The sequence below is a fragment of the Bubalus bubalis genome, chromosome 4, assembly GCF_019923935.1.
Source record: "Bubalus bubalis isolate 160015118507 breed Murrah chromosome 4, NDDB_SH_1, whole genome shotgun sequence".
NCBI lineage: Eukaryota > Metazoa > Chordata > Mammalia > Artiodactyla > Bovidae > Bubalus > Bubalus bubalis.
In genome coordinates, this window is record NC_059160.1 from 18,559,501 (window position 1) to 18,571,913 (window position 12,413).

At 43.4% G+C, this 12,413-nt stretch overlaps 2 protein-coding genes and 1 long non-coding RNA gene across 4 annotated transcripts in view; 1 reads left to right on the forward strand and 2 right to left on the reverse strand.

The window, feature by feature from the left end:
• The window catches only part of LOC123333198, a 32,928-nt gene extending 27,966 nt beyond the window's left edge, over positions 1 to 4,962 (forward strand). The window contains exons 3-4 of the long non-coding RNA XR_006550376.2: positions 4,019 to 4,108; positions 4,822 to 4,962. This is a non-coding gene — a long non-coding RNA (uncharacterized LOC123333198). The remainder of the gene's footprint in view (positions 1 to 4,018; positions 4,109 to 4,821) is intronic.
• LOC102405126 (c-Myc-binding protein) lies at positions 3,155 to 3,708 on the reverse strand. The gene has a single exon (XM_025283160.3). The coding sequence runs from the start codon at positions 3,691 to 3,693 to the stop codon at positions 3,337 to 3,339; it is 357 nt and encodes a 118-aa protein (XP_025138945.2). The 5' UTR covers positions 3,694 to 3,708; the 3' UTR covers positions 3,155 to 3,336.
• LOC102396326 (negative elongation factor C/D-like) lies at positions 3,877 to 11,058 on the reverse strand. 2 transcript variants are annotated; one of them, XM_044941041.2, is made up of 3 exons: positions 10,335 to 11,058; positions 6,960 to 7,045; positions 3,877 to 5,937 (listed from the first exon to the last, which is right to left on the reverse strand). In XM_044941041.2, the coding sequence occupies exons 2-3, from the start codon at positions 7,016 to 7,018 to the stop codon at positions 4,155 to 4,157; spliced, it is 1,842 nt and encodes a 613-aa protein (XP_044796976.2). In that variant the 5' UTR covers positions 7,019 to 7,045; positions 10,335 to 11,058; the 3' UTR covers positions 3,877 to 4,154. The 2 variants fall into 2 exon arrangements, with proteins under 2 accessions (XP_044796976.2, XP_044796977.2); XM_044941042.2 differs by lacking the exon at positions 6,960 to 7,045.
• Between the last annotated feature and the right edge of the window lie 1,355 nt (positions 11,059 to 12,413).

A 12,413-nucleotide genomic window follows, 5' to 3' on the forward strand; every position in this document is an offset into this window, starting at 1 on the left:
CTGCATTACCACTAGTGCCATCTTAAGTAATTTATTTTCCTGTCTGCACCAAGTGACTTGCCGAATCTTAGTTCTCTGACCAGAGATTGGACCTGTGAACTTGCCAGTAAGAGAAGGGAGTCCTAACCACTGGATTCCCAAGGAATTCCTGAGGCCACACCTCTTATACCTTGTTTGTGAGAGTCCAAACTACTTATAGGTGTAGAAACACATTCAAATTCTCTTATAAGTAAATGATTGAATTTTCCATTTCCTAGAATGTCTCTAAGTTGAAAAAAAAAAAGACATTAAAGTTATTGAATTTGTAACTTGAACTTCATTGTTCTGATTTTGAATCGCATCATGAATCACAGCACACCAGGTCTCCCTGTCCATCACCAACTCCCGGAGTTCACTCAGACTCATGTCCATCGAGTCAGTGATGCCATCCAGCCATCTCATCCTCTGTCGTCCCCTTCTCCTCCTGCCCCCAATCCCTCCCAGCATCAGAGGCTTTTCCAATGAGTCAACTCTTCACGTGAGGTGGCCAAAGTACTGGAGTTTCAGCTTTAGCATCATTCCTTCCAAAGAACTCCCAGGGCTGATCCCTTCAGAATGGACTGGTTGGATCTCCTTGCAGTCCAAGGGACTCTCAAGAGTCTTCTCCAACACCACAGTTCAAAAGCATCAATTCTTTGGCGCTCAGCCTTCTTCACAGTCCAACTCTCACATCCATACATGACTACTGGAAAAACCATAGCCTTGACTAGACGAATCTTTGTTGGCAAAGTAATGTCTCTGCTTTTGAATATGCTATCTAGGTTGGTCATAACTTTCCTTCCAAGGAGTAAGTGTCTTTTAATTTCATGGCTGCAGTCACCATCTGTAGTGATTTTGGAGCCCAGAAAAATAAAGTCTGACACTGTTTCCACTGTTGCCCCATCTATTTCCCATGAAGTGATGGGACCGGATGCCATGATCTTCGTTTTCTGAATGTTGAGCTTTAAGCCAACTTTTTCACTCTCCACTTTCACTTTCATCAAGAGGCTTTTGAGTTCCTCTTCACTTTCTGCCATAAGGGTGGTGTCATCTGCATATCTGAGGTTATTGATATTTCTCCCGGCAATCTTGATTCCAGCTTCTGCTTCTTCCAGCCCAGCGTTTCTCATGATGTACTCTGCATAGAAGTTAAATAAACAGGGTGACAATATACAGCCTTGACGAACTCCTTTTCCTATTTGGAACCAGTTTGTTGTTCCATGTCCAGTTCTAACTGTTGCTTCCTGACCTGCATACAAATTTCTCAAGAGGCAGATCAGGTGGTCTGGTATTCCCATCTCTTGCAGAATTTTCCACAGTTTATTGTGATCCACACAGTCAAAGGCTTTGGCATAGTCAATAAAGCAGAAATAGATGCTTTTCTGGAACTCTCTTCCTTTTTCCATGATCCAGCAGATGTTGGCAATTTGATCTCTGGTTCCTCTGCCTTTTCTAAAACTAGCTTGAACATCTGGAAGTTCACGGTTCACATATTGCTGAAGCCTGGCTTGGAGAATTTTGAGGATTACTTTATTAGCATGTGAGATGAGTGCAATTGTGCGGTAGTTTGAGCATTCTTTGGCATTGCCTTTCTTTGGGATTGGAATGAAAACTGACTTTTTCCAGTCCTGTGGGCACTGCTGAGTTTTCCAAATTTGCTGGCATATTGAGGGCAGCACTTTCACAGCATCATCTTTCAGGATTTGGAATAGCTCAACTGGAATTCCATCACCTCCACTAGCTTTGCTCATAGTGATGCTTTCTAAGGCCCACTTGACTTCACATTAAGAATAAAATAAGTATTACTTATGATATACATGTTGCCAAGTAATAATGCTTATGACAAAAATCAACAGGTAAAGAATGTAAAGTACAAAGAATTTGTGTCACTAAAATTTCGATGATCACTATCCCAGCACAGGACTGGTCAAAATGACTCTAATTTCCATGTATTTGAAAGCATTGTTTTCCCACATTATCTTTCCAGTTATCAAATAGAGTCATATAATTGTCTTCTGATTCACAATAGAGATGGTAAATGCTTCCTTGAAAATCTTTGTTTATCTGCCCGGAGATTTGAGTGTTTGGGTGCATTTGTGGGTTCAATGACACATGCTCAGTTTTGTTTTTTTTTTTTTTTAGTGCTTTACCATTTACAAATCTTTCATATACATTCCATTTGACCCTCACAACAACCCTGTGAGGTAGGCAGCACAGATATTATTTTCATTTGACAGATGAGGAAAGTGAATCTTGGAGCAATTAACTAATATGCCCAAGGTTCTACAATTGGTAAATAATTGGTAGTCATATCAGTCTTTGGCCTAAAGATTCAGCACCCCACCTCCCCTCACACTTGCCTACCTACTTCACAGGGATAATGAAGATAAAATGAATTCAAAGCTAGAAAAATACTTTGAGGGGGAAAAAGCACTATATAATTATACCCACAAACTATAATTTTCCACAATATATGGCTCATTCCCCTTGTCATCCAGGCTTGTAAGTGAACCCAGAATTTTATATTGCCTCTGTTCTGTGTTCCGCTAAGCAACTAAGTAAGGCAGGGGAACAGTGTGATCCTCTTTATATAAATTACAGTCAGGGTAACTGCTATTACAGGAAATTGAAAAACAACACAGAAAGGCCAATGTGCAACTGGGACCCAGGGAAGCACAGTAAAGCAAGGCAACAGTATCAGATAGGGCATGATTGCATAGAAGGAAAGGTGGTGTAAGAGTTCACACTGGCACACACACAGTTATCTAAGGCAAAGTGGTGGCAAAGAGTCATTCGTTCCACCTAATATAAACAAGAGCAGAAGATTCATGAGACCCCCATGAAACAGCATCGTGTATCACACAGATCTCTCCAGCTGCCTACAGGGAATATAAAACCACAGTGTCATCTTCATTTTAAAGAATGACTGTACCTGTGCTCATAATCCTGTGCTAAACCAAGGAATAGCTCTGTGCTAAACTTCCTTGGCTAAAATACAACCAGTACCATCATTCCTAGTCAGACTGATAGAATGTCTTTTAAGGTAATGAATTCGATGGCTGTGTTTATATTTTTTTTTTTTTTTCTTTCCAGGATTCACTTTTGATTCTCCTGCTTTTTTAAGACCCAAAGAAAGTTGTACTGAGTTTTTATTGGTGATTCTAAGTATATGTGTTTATAACAGTTAACGTGTGATAGGTGAATTTAACATATTTAAAAGAGTGCTATAGCATCTGTTCAGAAAAGATTATATACTGTACAAACTATTCGAGTCATACAAAACCATTTTTTTCAGTGTCTTTTCAACTGAGAAGAATCCTATTCAGCACGTTTCTCCTCCTGAGGTGGTTCATACTGAGCAAGCTTTGTTTTCAGTTTTTTATTTTCTTCTACAATAGCTTCATATTTCTCTTTCATTTCTGCCAATTCTAGGCGAAGCAGCTCTATTTCTGGATTTTCTGGGGTAGCAGCTCCTAAGTGATGCTTTAAAAAATCCAAAGCACTATTAGGTTTCTCTGGTTCTTCATATAAGGCTACCAATACCTTGGTCAGCGTGTCCAGCACCCCCGACTTCTCCAAGTACCTCCGGAACTGCTCGCGCTTGGAGTTGGCGGCTTTGTAATGGGCCATAGTGGCAGCGGCAGCGGCGTAGCTGGCGCCGGAGACCGTCCACATGCTCAGTTTTACATGTAGAGCTTCTGATGCTGGTGGTGGACTTACATTTAATCCTTCCTCTTGAATCTGGGGTGACAGTATTTCTTGAAAACTTGGAAAGTTGTTTGACTTTTTATTTGTTATTTATTTTTTGGACCCAAGTGCTTTATTTACACAGCAGAAAGCCAACACCAGAATGTACACTTTTCAACTGTAGAAAGACTTTTATTTGTTCTTGGAAAATTAAAGCAATTACAATAATATGAAGTAAACAATCAGGTCTTGTGAAAAAAGCTAAGTTAACTTTGTTAAGATTGCTAACATTCCTTTTTTTTTTTTTTTACAGAAATTCTCCACCTCCTCCCATCAGAACCCATTTCCAAGGTGTTGACTGGGGGTCTCTTCACCAGTAGCTTCTGCAAAAGGATTCTCCACAGTAGGTCTGCTTGAATGTTCTGCTGTGGGTTTGGTGTTGCTCTGACTCAGTCCAGCAGCATGAAGTTAGACTGGCAGTGAGCTATGAACTCCGTCACAGGGTCATGTTCACCCGCCCTTTTCAGGGTGCTGGCAATGCTGTTGTTTTCCAGGATGGGCAGGAAAAGCCGCACAAAGTCAGAGGTGTAGGGAGGGATGATCATATCCAGCACCTCGGTCACAAAGTAGCGGATGAGAGACAGGTCGGTGTCCAGCTTCTCCAGACACCTGCGGATGTAGGCGACCACGGGGAGCACATAGCGGCAACTCAGCAGGTGCACCATCCTGTTCAGGAGGGTCTTCTTCACCTCGAGCTGCTTCATGGCATCTAGCTCGGGGTACTCAGTCTCCAAGAGCTTGATCAGCAGCTGCAAGACGTGGGGGTGCAGGAGGGGATGGTAGGTGCTGACCTCGTCTAGCAGGGCCAGGGGCACTGGAGTGGGGTGCGTGTGCTGCTGGAAGAACTTGGGCTTTGACACGGTCCCGTCCACCCATGTCAGCACACCCACCGCCACCACTGGAAATCTGATGCACCTATAGAGGGTGCCCAGCTCGGCCAGGAGCTCGCTTGCCCCTGTGTTCTCAGCACAGCACAAATTGTGAACAGTTTCAATAGCCTTTGCTGTTGCCTTCAGCTCATCTTGATTGATGCTCAGGCGTTTGTTCTTCTTCCAGATCTCCACCACGCTGGCCGCGTAGGCTAAGAGATGGATATACTTGTGCTTGTGGTCTGGGTTGATCCTGGCCCCAGGTTTAAAGAGCGATTGCATGAACAGGTCCAGGAAGGCGGGCACCCGGATGAGCTCGACAGGAGGCGGGTCCCTGCTGGTAACAAACAGGTTGTAGAGGACGGTGATGTCAGCTGGATTCAGGGCCCCCTTGGACAGCATGGCCCCCAGGGCCTGGCACAGCCGGGGGTAGGAGGCAGCTCTGCCCAGGGCAAGCGGGATGCGACTGGCATCGTGGCCACTCTCCTGGGCGAAGCGCTGGACCTCCTGTGCAACCCTGCGCACTGCCCCGCCCCGCTGGCCTTCCTGGGCCAGCACGGCCATCAGGACCTGAGCCAGCAGGTACGTATGCTCGCCGTGGCACACCATCTTAGCAAACTGAGGCAGGTTTTCTGCAAGGTTGGCTTCTCCTCCATCCAAAATGGTAGCTAGAGAGCTCCCAAGAACTCTAGAGAACACTTCCAGCTGCTGGCAGGCTGCCACCACGCCAGTGATCTCACCTTGGTATCCTGCATCGGAAATGAGCTTGACCGTGAATTTTAGCATCAGACAGTCTGGGTGCACTTCTGTCAGCCGGTAAACAAGATCCCTCCAGGTGGGATGTGCAATCATTTGTTCCAGCCAGGCGGGGGTTGCCCTTTCGTTTGTAAAGATAGAATCTGCTTTGCGGGGGTCGAAGTGTTGCATCACTAAGTTCTTCAAGTGGTTTTCCACTGTTTCCTGAATCTGCACTGGTTCCACCCCGGTCTGAATGAGCCACTGGGCCAGCAGGTTGATGGTCTGGGCCACAGCTGTGTAGTTGTCTGATAAGAGGTGGATCACCTCCTCTGGAGACCCTCCTGCCTGGAAATATCTCATCAAAGTGTTGAAGACAGAGGGCTCCATGATATAATCTGGGGTAGAAAATTTCTGCAGGCATTCTTGCTGGACCTGGGCATCTTCTTCTCCCAGCACACCATCTTCTGGCTGCTGGTCACCCCACTCGGCAGGGCTCCCGAAGTCATCCTGGTCCATGTCCATGGTAGCGCCAGGCATGGCCCCCACTGGACTGTTCCGAAGCTGCCTGTTTAGGAAGGGATAACAGGATAATGGTCACCTCTCTCTTTTTTTCAAGGCTGTGGTATGTAAAACTGATGTTTCTTTTTCAAAAATATGTATTAGTTTTATTTATTTGGCTGTACCAGGTCTTCGTTGGGGCATGCGGGACCTAGTTCCCTCACCAGATAATGAACCCTGGCCCCCTGAGTTGGGAGCACAGAATCTTAGCCACTGGACCATCACGGAGTTACCTATGTATGTTTCTTGATAGGAATATGAATTTACTGATTAGATCATAGGAGGGCAAGTTTCTTCTGTCTACTCTTGGAATTGCAGTCTGATGTTCCAGAGGTCATTTCATTGGCCAGTTGAGATGCTTCTCTATAATGATCACGTGTTAAACTTATACTCCGATAAAATTACTATTTTCAAAAATTTGGAAAAGCTTTACTTTCTCCAGACCACTAATATATTCTCTCAAAGATTAATCATCTGTGTCTTTTAGCTCTGACACTCTAGAGACCCAAATCAGTAATCCTTAATCAACTTTTGAGTCAAAACTAGTTACTATGCTCAAATAGTCCTTATTTTTTATACTATTGCTATGCCTTTTCTTTCAATGAAACTTCCATTTAATTTGGACTTTTTAAATCAATTTTATTATTTTTGTTTTCTTCATATTACATATTTATTCACTTCACTATAATTTGAGCACTTTTCTGTGTACCAGGCAATTGTCTGTATGTACAGTGTTTGTATGTAAGTTTGCATAAGGTTTTAAGTGGAAAAGTAACAGAAAATGGTTTTCTTTGAAAGAGATTATGCCTGTCAAGGGAGAATGGCTAGACGGGAGCCACCGTGGACAAGGGGGCACTAGGTGGACAGGTGTTAGGCTGGTAGTGGATGTGGGTTTTAGGGAGTGGGAACAGAGTGGGAACAGAGGACTGAGTGAGTGTTTCATTCTCTTTCTTCAACAGATTTTCAAAGATGGAGGTTTACATGAGGGGAGACAGAAGAAAACCAAAAATAGAAGGCTTGGTAACTTACAGGGATATGGCCTTTGGGGAACAGAAGGACCACAGAGAGCACACAAGCTCCTCAGTCATGGGTTGATCCACAGTCTATTCCAGTTCCTGAAAAATAAGAAAAAGAGCAGTTCAAACTCACACTGCTGGTAAGATTTGTGGTTAGGATCCACACCCAGCTCTGCCAAACTAAAAACCCTCATTATTATGCTGTGGAATAAAATGCGGCAGTGAAAAAAAAAAACCTGAAACTCCAGTAATTTGGCCACCTAATGCAAAGAGTTGACTCATTGGAAAAGACCCTAATGCTGGGAAGGATTGGGTGCAGGAGGAGAAGGGGAGGACAGAGGATGAGAGGGCTGGATGGCATCACCGACTCGGTGGACATGGGTTTGGGTGGACTCCGGGAGTTGGTGATGGACAGGGAGGCCTAGCGTGCTGTGGTTCATGGGGTCGCAAAGAGTCAGACACAACTGAGCGATTGAACTGAACTGAACTGAAAAGAAATATGTGTGAAGTAGGACAATACACACCAACATGAAATGACATCCCAGCTATATTTGAGATAAATCAGATGAACACAGTAGAATAAGTTTCTTAAATTGAAAAACAGATCCGATGAATATTCACATAATCAGAGGGCTTCCCTGGGAAATTTTACTAACATTCAAATAATAGTTAAACCTTTCACAAACTCTCCCCAAGTACAGAAGAGCAAGAAAGACTTCCAGCTCACTCTAAGAGGCCAGTATTCATTACCCTGTGTTATCAGTCAGGGTCCTATTAGAGAAACCAAACCCGTAGGAGATGTGTATTAAGAGATTTCTCACAAGGAATTGGCTTACACGACTGAGGGAACTGTCTAGGCAAGCCTGAGATCCTTGGGGCAGCCGTCAGAAAAGGCAGACTGGCATTCTTCAGTACCAAGGATGCTGCTCTCCACAGACAGAATGTGTTCTCTTTAGGGAAACCTCAACTCGATGCTTAAAGCCTTTGTTAATTAGATCAGGCTAATTGGTTTATCTAGAATCCTCTTAATGGCACCCCACTCCAGTACTCTTGCCTGGAAAATCCCATGGATGGAGGAGCCTGGAAGGCTGCAGTCCATGGGGTCGCTGAGGGTCGGACACGACTGAGCGACTTCACTTTCACTTTTCACTTTCATGCATTGGAGAAGGAAATGGCAACACTCCAGTGTTCTTGCCTGGAGAATCCCAGGGACGGGGGAGCCTGGTGGGCTGCCGTCTATGGGGTCGCACAGAGTTGGACACGACTGAAGTGACTCAGCAGCAGCAGAATCATCTTGCTTCTTTAAAGTCAATTGATACGGATTTTAATTACATCAAAAAATACTTGAAAAATACCTATAGCCTCCAAGATTCCACAAAACCATACCTTGATGCCTGAGCCACACAGAGGAATCCCAAGAAAGCTACTGACTAATATCCTTTGTGAATACAGGGAAAAAATTCAACAAAATCCCCACAATCTGAATCAGGCGAGGTAAGGATTATACACCATGACTCAGCAGAATTTATATCAGAATTGTGAGGTTGATTAGATTTATGAAAAACAATCAATGTAACGTGTCAATAGAATAAGGGACAAAAACCATATCATCATCTCAACAGAGGCTGAAAAAACTGTTTCTAAAAGTTAAACATAGAGTTGCTGTATGAGGAGTCGTGTCCGACTCTTGTGATCCCATGGACTAAAGCCCACCAAGGCTCCTCTGTCCATGAATTTCTCCAGGCAAGAGTACTGCCATTTCCTTCTCCAGGAGATCTTCCCAACCCAGGGATTTAACCCCAGTCTCCTATATTGCAGGCAGAAAGTGAAAGTGAAGTCACTCAGTCGTGTCTGACTCTTTGTGACCCCGTGGACTGTAGCCCACCAAGCTCCGCCATCCATGGGATTCTCCAGGCAAGAACACTGGAGTGGATTGCCATTTCCTTCTCCAGGGGACCTTCCCAACCCAGGGATCGAACCCAGGTCTCCCGCATTGCAGGCAGACGCTTTAACCTCTGAGCTACCAAGGAAAACTTTACCCACTGAGCCACCTGAGAAGCCCTATGGCTCAGCCAGTCCTTTCAGATAGCATATGCAAGAGAAATGACAACCTAGCTCCACACAAAATACTTTTCAGGTGAGCATAGCAATGTTACTCATAATGGCCACAGGGCAGAAACACCCAAATGTCCATCAACTGATGAATGGATGAACAAAGTATGGTATACAGTGGAATATTATCTAGTCATGAAGAGGAATAAAACACTAATTCATGTTCAGCATGGATGAATCTTGAAAAGTTGCAAAGTGAAAGAATCCAGGTACAAGAGGTCATATACTACATAATCCCACTTAAATGAAACAGTCAGTACAGGCAAACTTGTAGAGATAGAAAATCAATTAGAGGTTGTCAGGAAATAGTGTGGGGCAGGATGGAAAGTGTCTGCTAATAGACTTCTTTTGCTGCTGCTGCTGCTGCTGCTGCTAAGTCGCTTCAGTCGTGTCCGACTCTGTGTGACCCCAGAGATGGCAGCCCACCAGGCTCCCCCGTCCCTGGGATTCTCCAGGCAAGAACACTGGAGTGGGTTGCCATTTCCTTCTCCAATGCATGAAAGTGAAAAGTGAAAGTGAAGTCGCTCAGTCGTGTCCGACTCTAGTGACCCCATGGACTGCAGCCCACCAGGCTCCTCTGTCCACGGGATTTTCCAGGCAAGAGTACTGGAGTGGGGTGCCATTGCCTTCTCCGAGACTTCTTTTAGAGTGATGAAAATGCTCTGGAATTAGATAGTGGGGTGGCTGTACAACATTGTGAATATGCTAACAAACTACTGAATTTTATACTTTAAAAGAGTGAATTTTATGGTTTGGACATTGTGTCCAGTTTTTTAAAGTGCTCACACAGTCCAGGAGCATAGACCAGACTTCAACTAAATTGCTTAGGCATGTGAAACAATTATTTACATTTAAATAAGCTAACAATTATATTTTAAAAATTGCAACTTCAAATTTGTGGGATTCAAATAATTAGTTATAGCTGTCATTTAATATAACTAATATGATTGGTTATATTAGTCTCCTCTGTCATTTCCATCCACCATATAGACAAACTAATTATTACCAGGTTTGGGAGGAAAAAACAAAACTCTGTTGAATATCACAAGGCTCTTTTGCTATCACCCCATTTTTAACATTTCTTTTACAGGAAAACTTTTCTAAAAAGTTCTTTGTCTTTACTGTGTGGTGATCTTTTTCTCCTGCACATTCTCTCTTTAATTTACTCCAATCAAGCCTCACCTCCAACCTACATAGACACCCAACCTGTGAAAGTCACAAATCCATGATCTTAACATTGCAAAAATCTAGTGATCAATTCCCAGCCCTCTCTTACTTGGAATATCTGGAGCTCTGTCCACCTTGAAAGGCTTTCTTCTCAGGGCTCCCAGGACCCAGTCCTCTCCTGAGATTCCTTCTTTGTCAGTGGCAGCTCCTTCCAAGTGTTCTTTGCTTCTTCTCCTTCTCTCCTCCTCTCTCCAACTGTGAACCTACTGCGTCTTGCAAGGTGACATCTCCAGAGCTCTGCAATCCTATATATACTATCCAGGCATGAAAATCTAATCATAATGATTTTTTTACCACCCACACAGTGATTAGATCTGGATTTGATCTTCAGTCTTGTATATCCAAAGTCCCAGCTCAGTATCCCTGCTTGAGTGTCTCATAGGTCATAAGTCAAACTTAAAACTCTCCACCTCAATTCTGACGTCCAGCCCTGACCCCTCTCAGGCCTCATGGCTTAAGTAAAGCTGATTCCATTAGTCCAGTTGATTGAGTCAAGAGCCTTAGTATTTCTGACTCCTCTCCTTTCTCTTGGTCCAAGCTCAACTTGTGAGAAGAAAATCTAACTTGGCCCCTTGCTGTTTCTGACTTCTATTAACACTTTCCTTCCTGCATATGACTCAACAATCCTACTCCTAAGTATATATCTGAATAAAAACATAATTCGAAAGGATACGTGCTCCTGCATGGTCATTGCTGCACTATTCACAATAACCAGGACATGGAAGCAACCTATTCATAAATGTCCATTGACAGAGGAATGAATAAAGAAGATGTAGGTCATATATATGATGGAATATTACTCAGCCATAAAAATAACAAAACAATGCCATTTGCAATGATATGGATGGACCTAGAAATTGTCATGAGTGAAGCACGTCAGACAGAGAAAGACAAATATATGATATTGCTAATATATGAAATCTAAAAAAAACTGTGCAGATGAACCTATTTACAAAACAGAAATTGAGTCATAGACGTAGAAAAGAAATTTATGGTTACCAAAGGTGGGGGGAAGGATAAATTAGGAGATTGGGATTGACATATATACACTAATATATACAAAATAGGTAACTAATAAGAACCTGATGTATAGCACAGGGACTTCTATTCAATACTCTGTAATGATTTATATGGAAATGGAATCTAGAGAGGAGTGGGTATATTTATAACTGTCTCGCTTTGGTGTATAGCAGAAATTAACACAACATTCTAAATTAACTATACTCCAATAAAAAATTAAAAACAAAACAAAACCCAAAACCACTTTCCTTCACTCACTCTGCTCCATCCTCTCTGGATGCTTTGCAGTTCATCTAACAAGCCAGGCACGGTCCCAGTTTAGGCCTTCGCACGCACTGTGTGCTCTGCCTAGAAAGTTATTTCTCCAGATTAAAAGCAAGACTTGTTCTCTCATCTTCTTCTGGCTTCTTTTCAAGTACTTTTAGTCACAAGGCATGTGACCACAAATGAGACTGGAGTCAGTGGTTAGAGAAGACGATCAGGGGTTTGGATTAGAGTGTGAGGGTTAATGGAATCTCCCAGGTTTGTCTTAAAAAAAGCAAATGTTTGTTTGCCTGTGTCAGATCTTAGTTGCGGCACACAGGATTCTTGCTGTGTTGTGAAGAATATTTCGTTGCAGCACCTGGACTCTCTAGTTGTGTGTGGGCTTCTGTAGTGTCAGAGTGTGGGCTCCCTGTAGTAGACACAGGCTTACTTGCCCTGAGGTATGTGGGATCTTCCCAAACCCGTGTCTCCTGCATTGGCAGGCAGATTCCCAACCACTGGAATTATTTCACACAATGCTTTATTTTCTACCCTCACATATCTGTAAACTGCCATTGAGAAGACTTCCTGATCTCTCACTATTAAATAATTTATCCATTCAAAATTATTTATGGAGCAAAAAAGAGTATTTTCCTCTTACTAAATATTTTTCAAAGTATTGGGCTCCCCTGGTGGCTCAGACGGTAAAGAATCTGCCTGCAGTGCAGGAGACTTGGGTTCAATCCCTGGGTCAGGAAGATCCCCTGGAAAAGGGAATAGCAACCCACTCCAGTATTCTTGCCTGAAAATCCCAAGGACAGAGGAACCTGGCAGGCTACAGTCCATGGGGTCACATAGAGTTGGA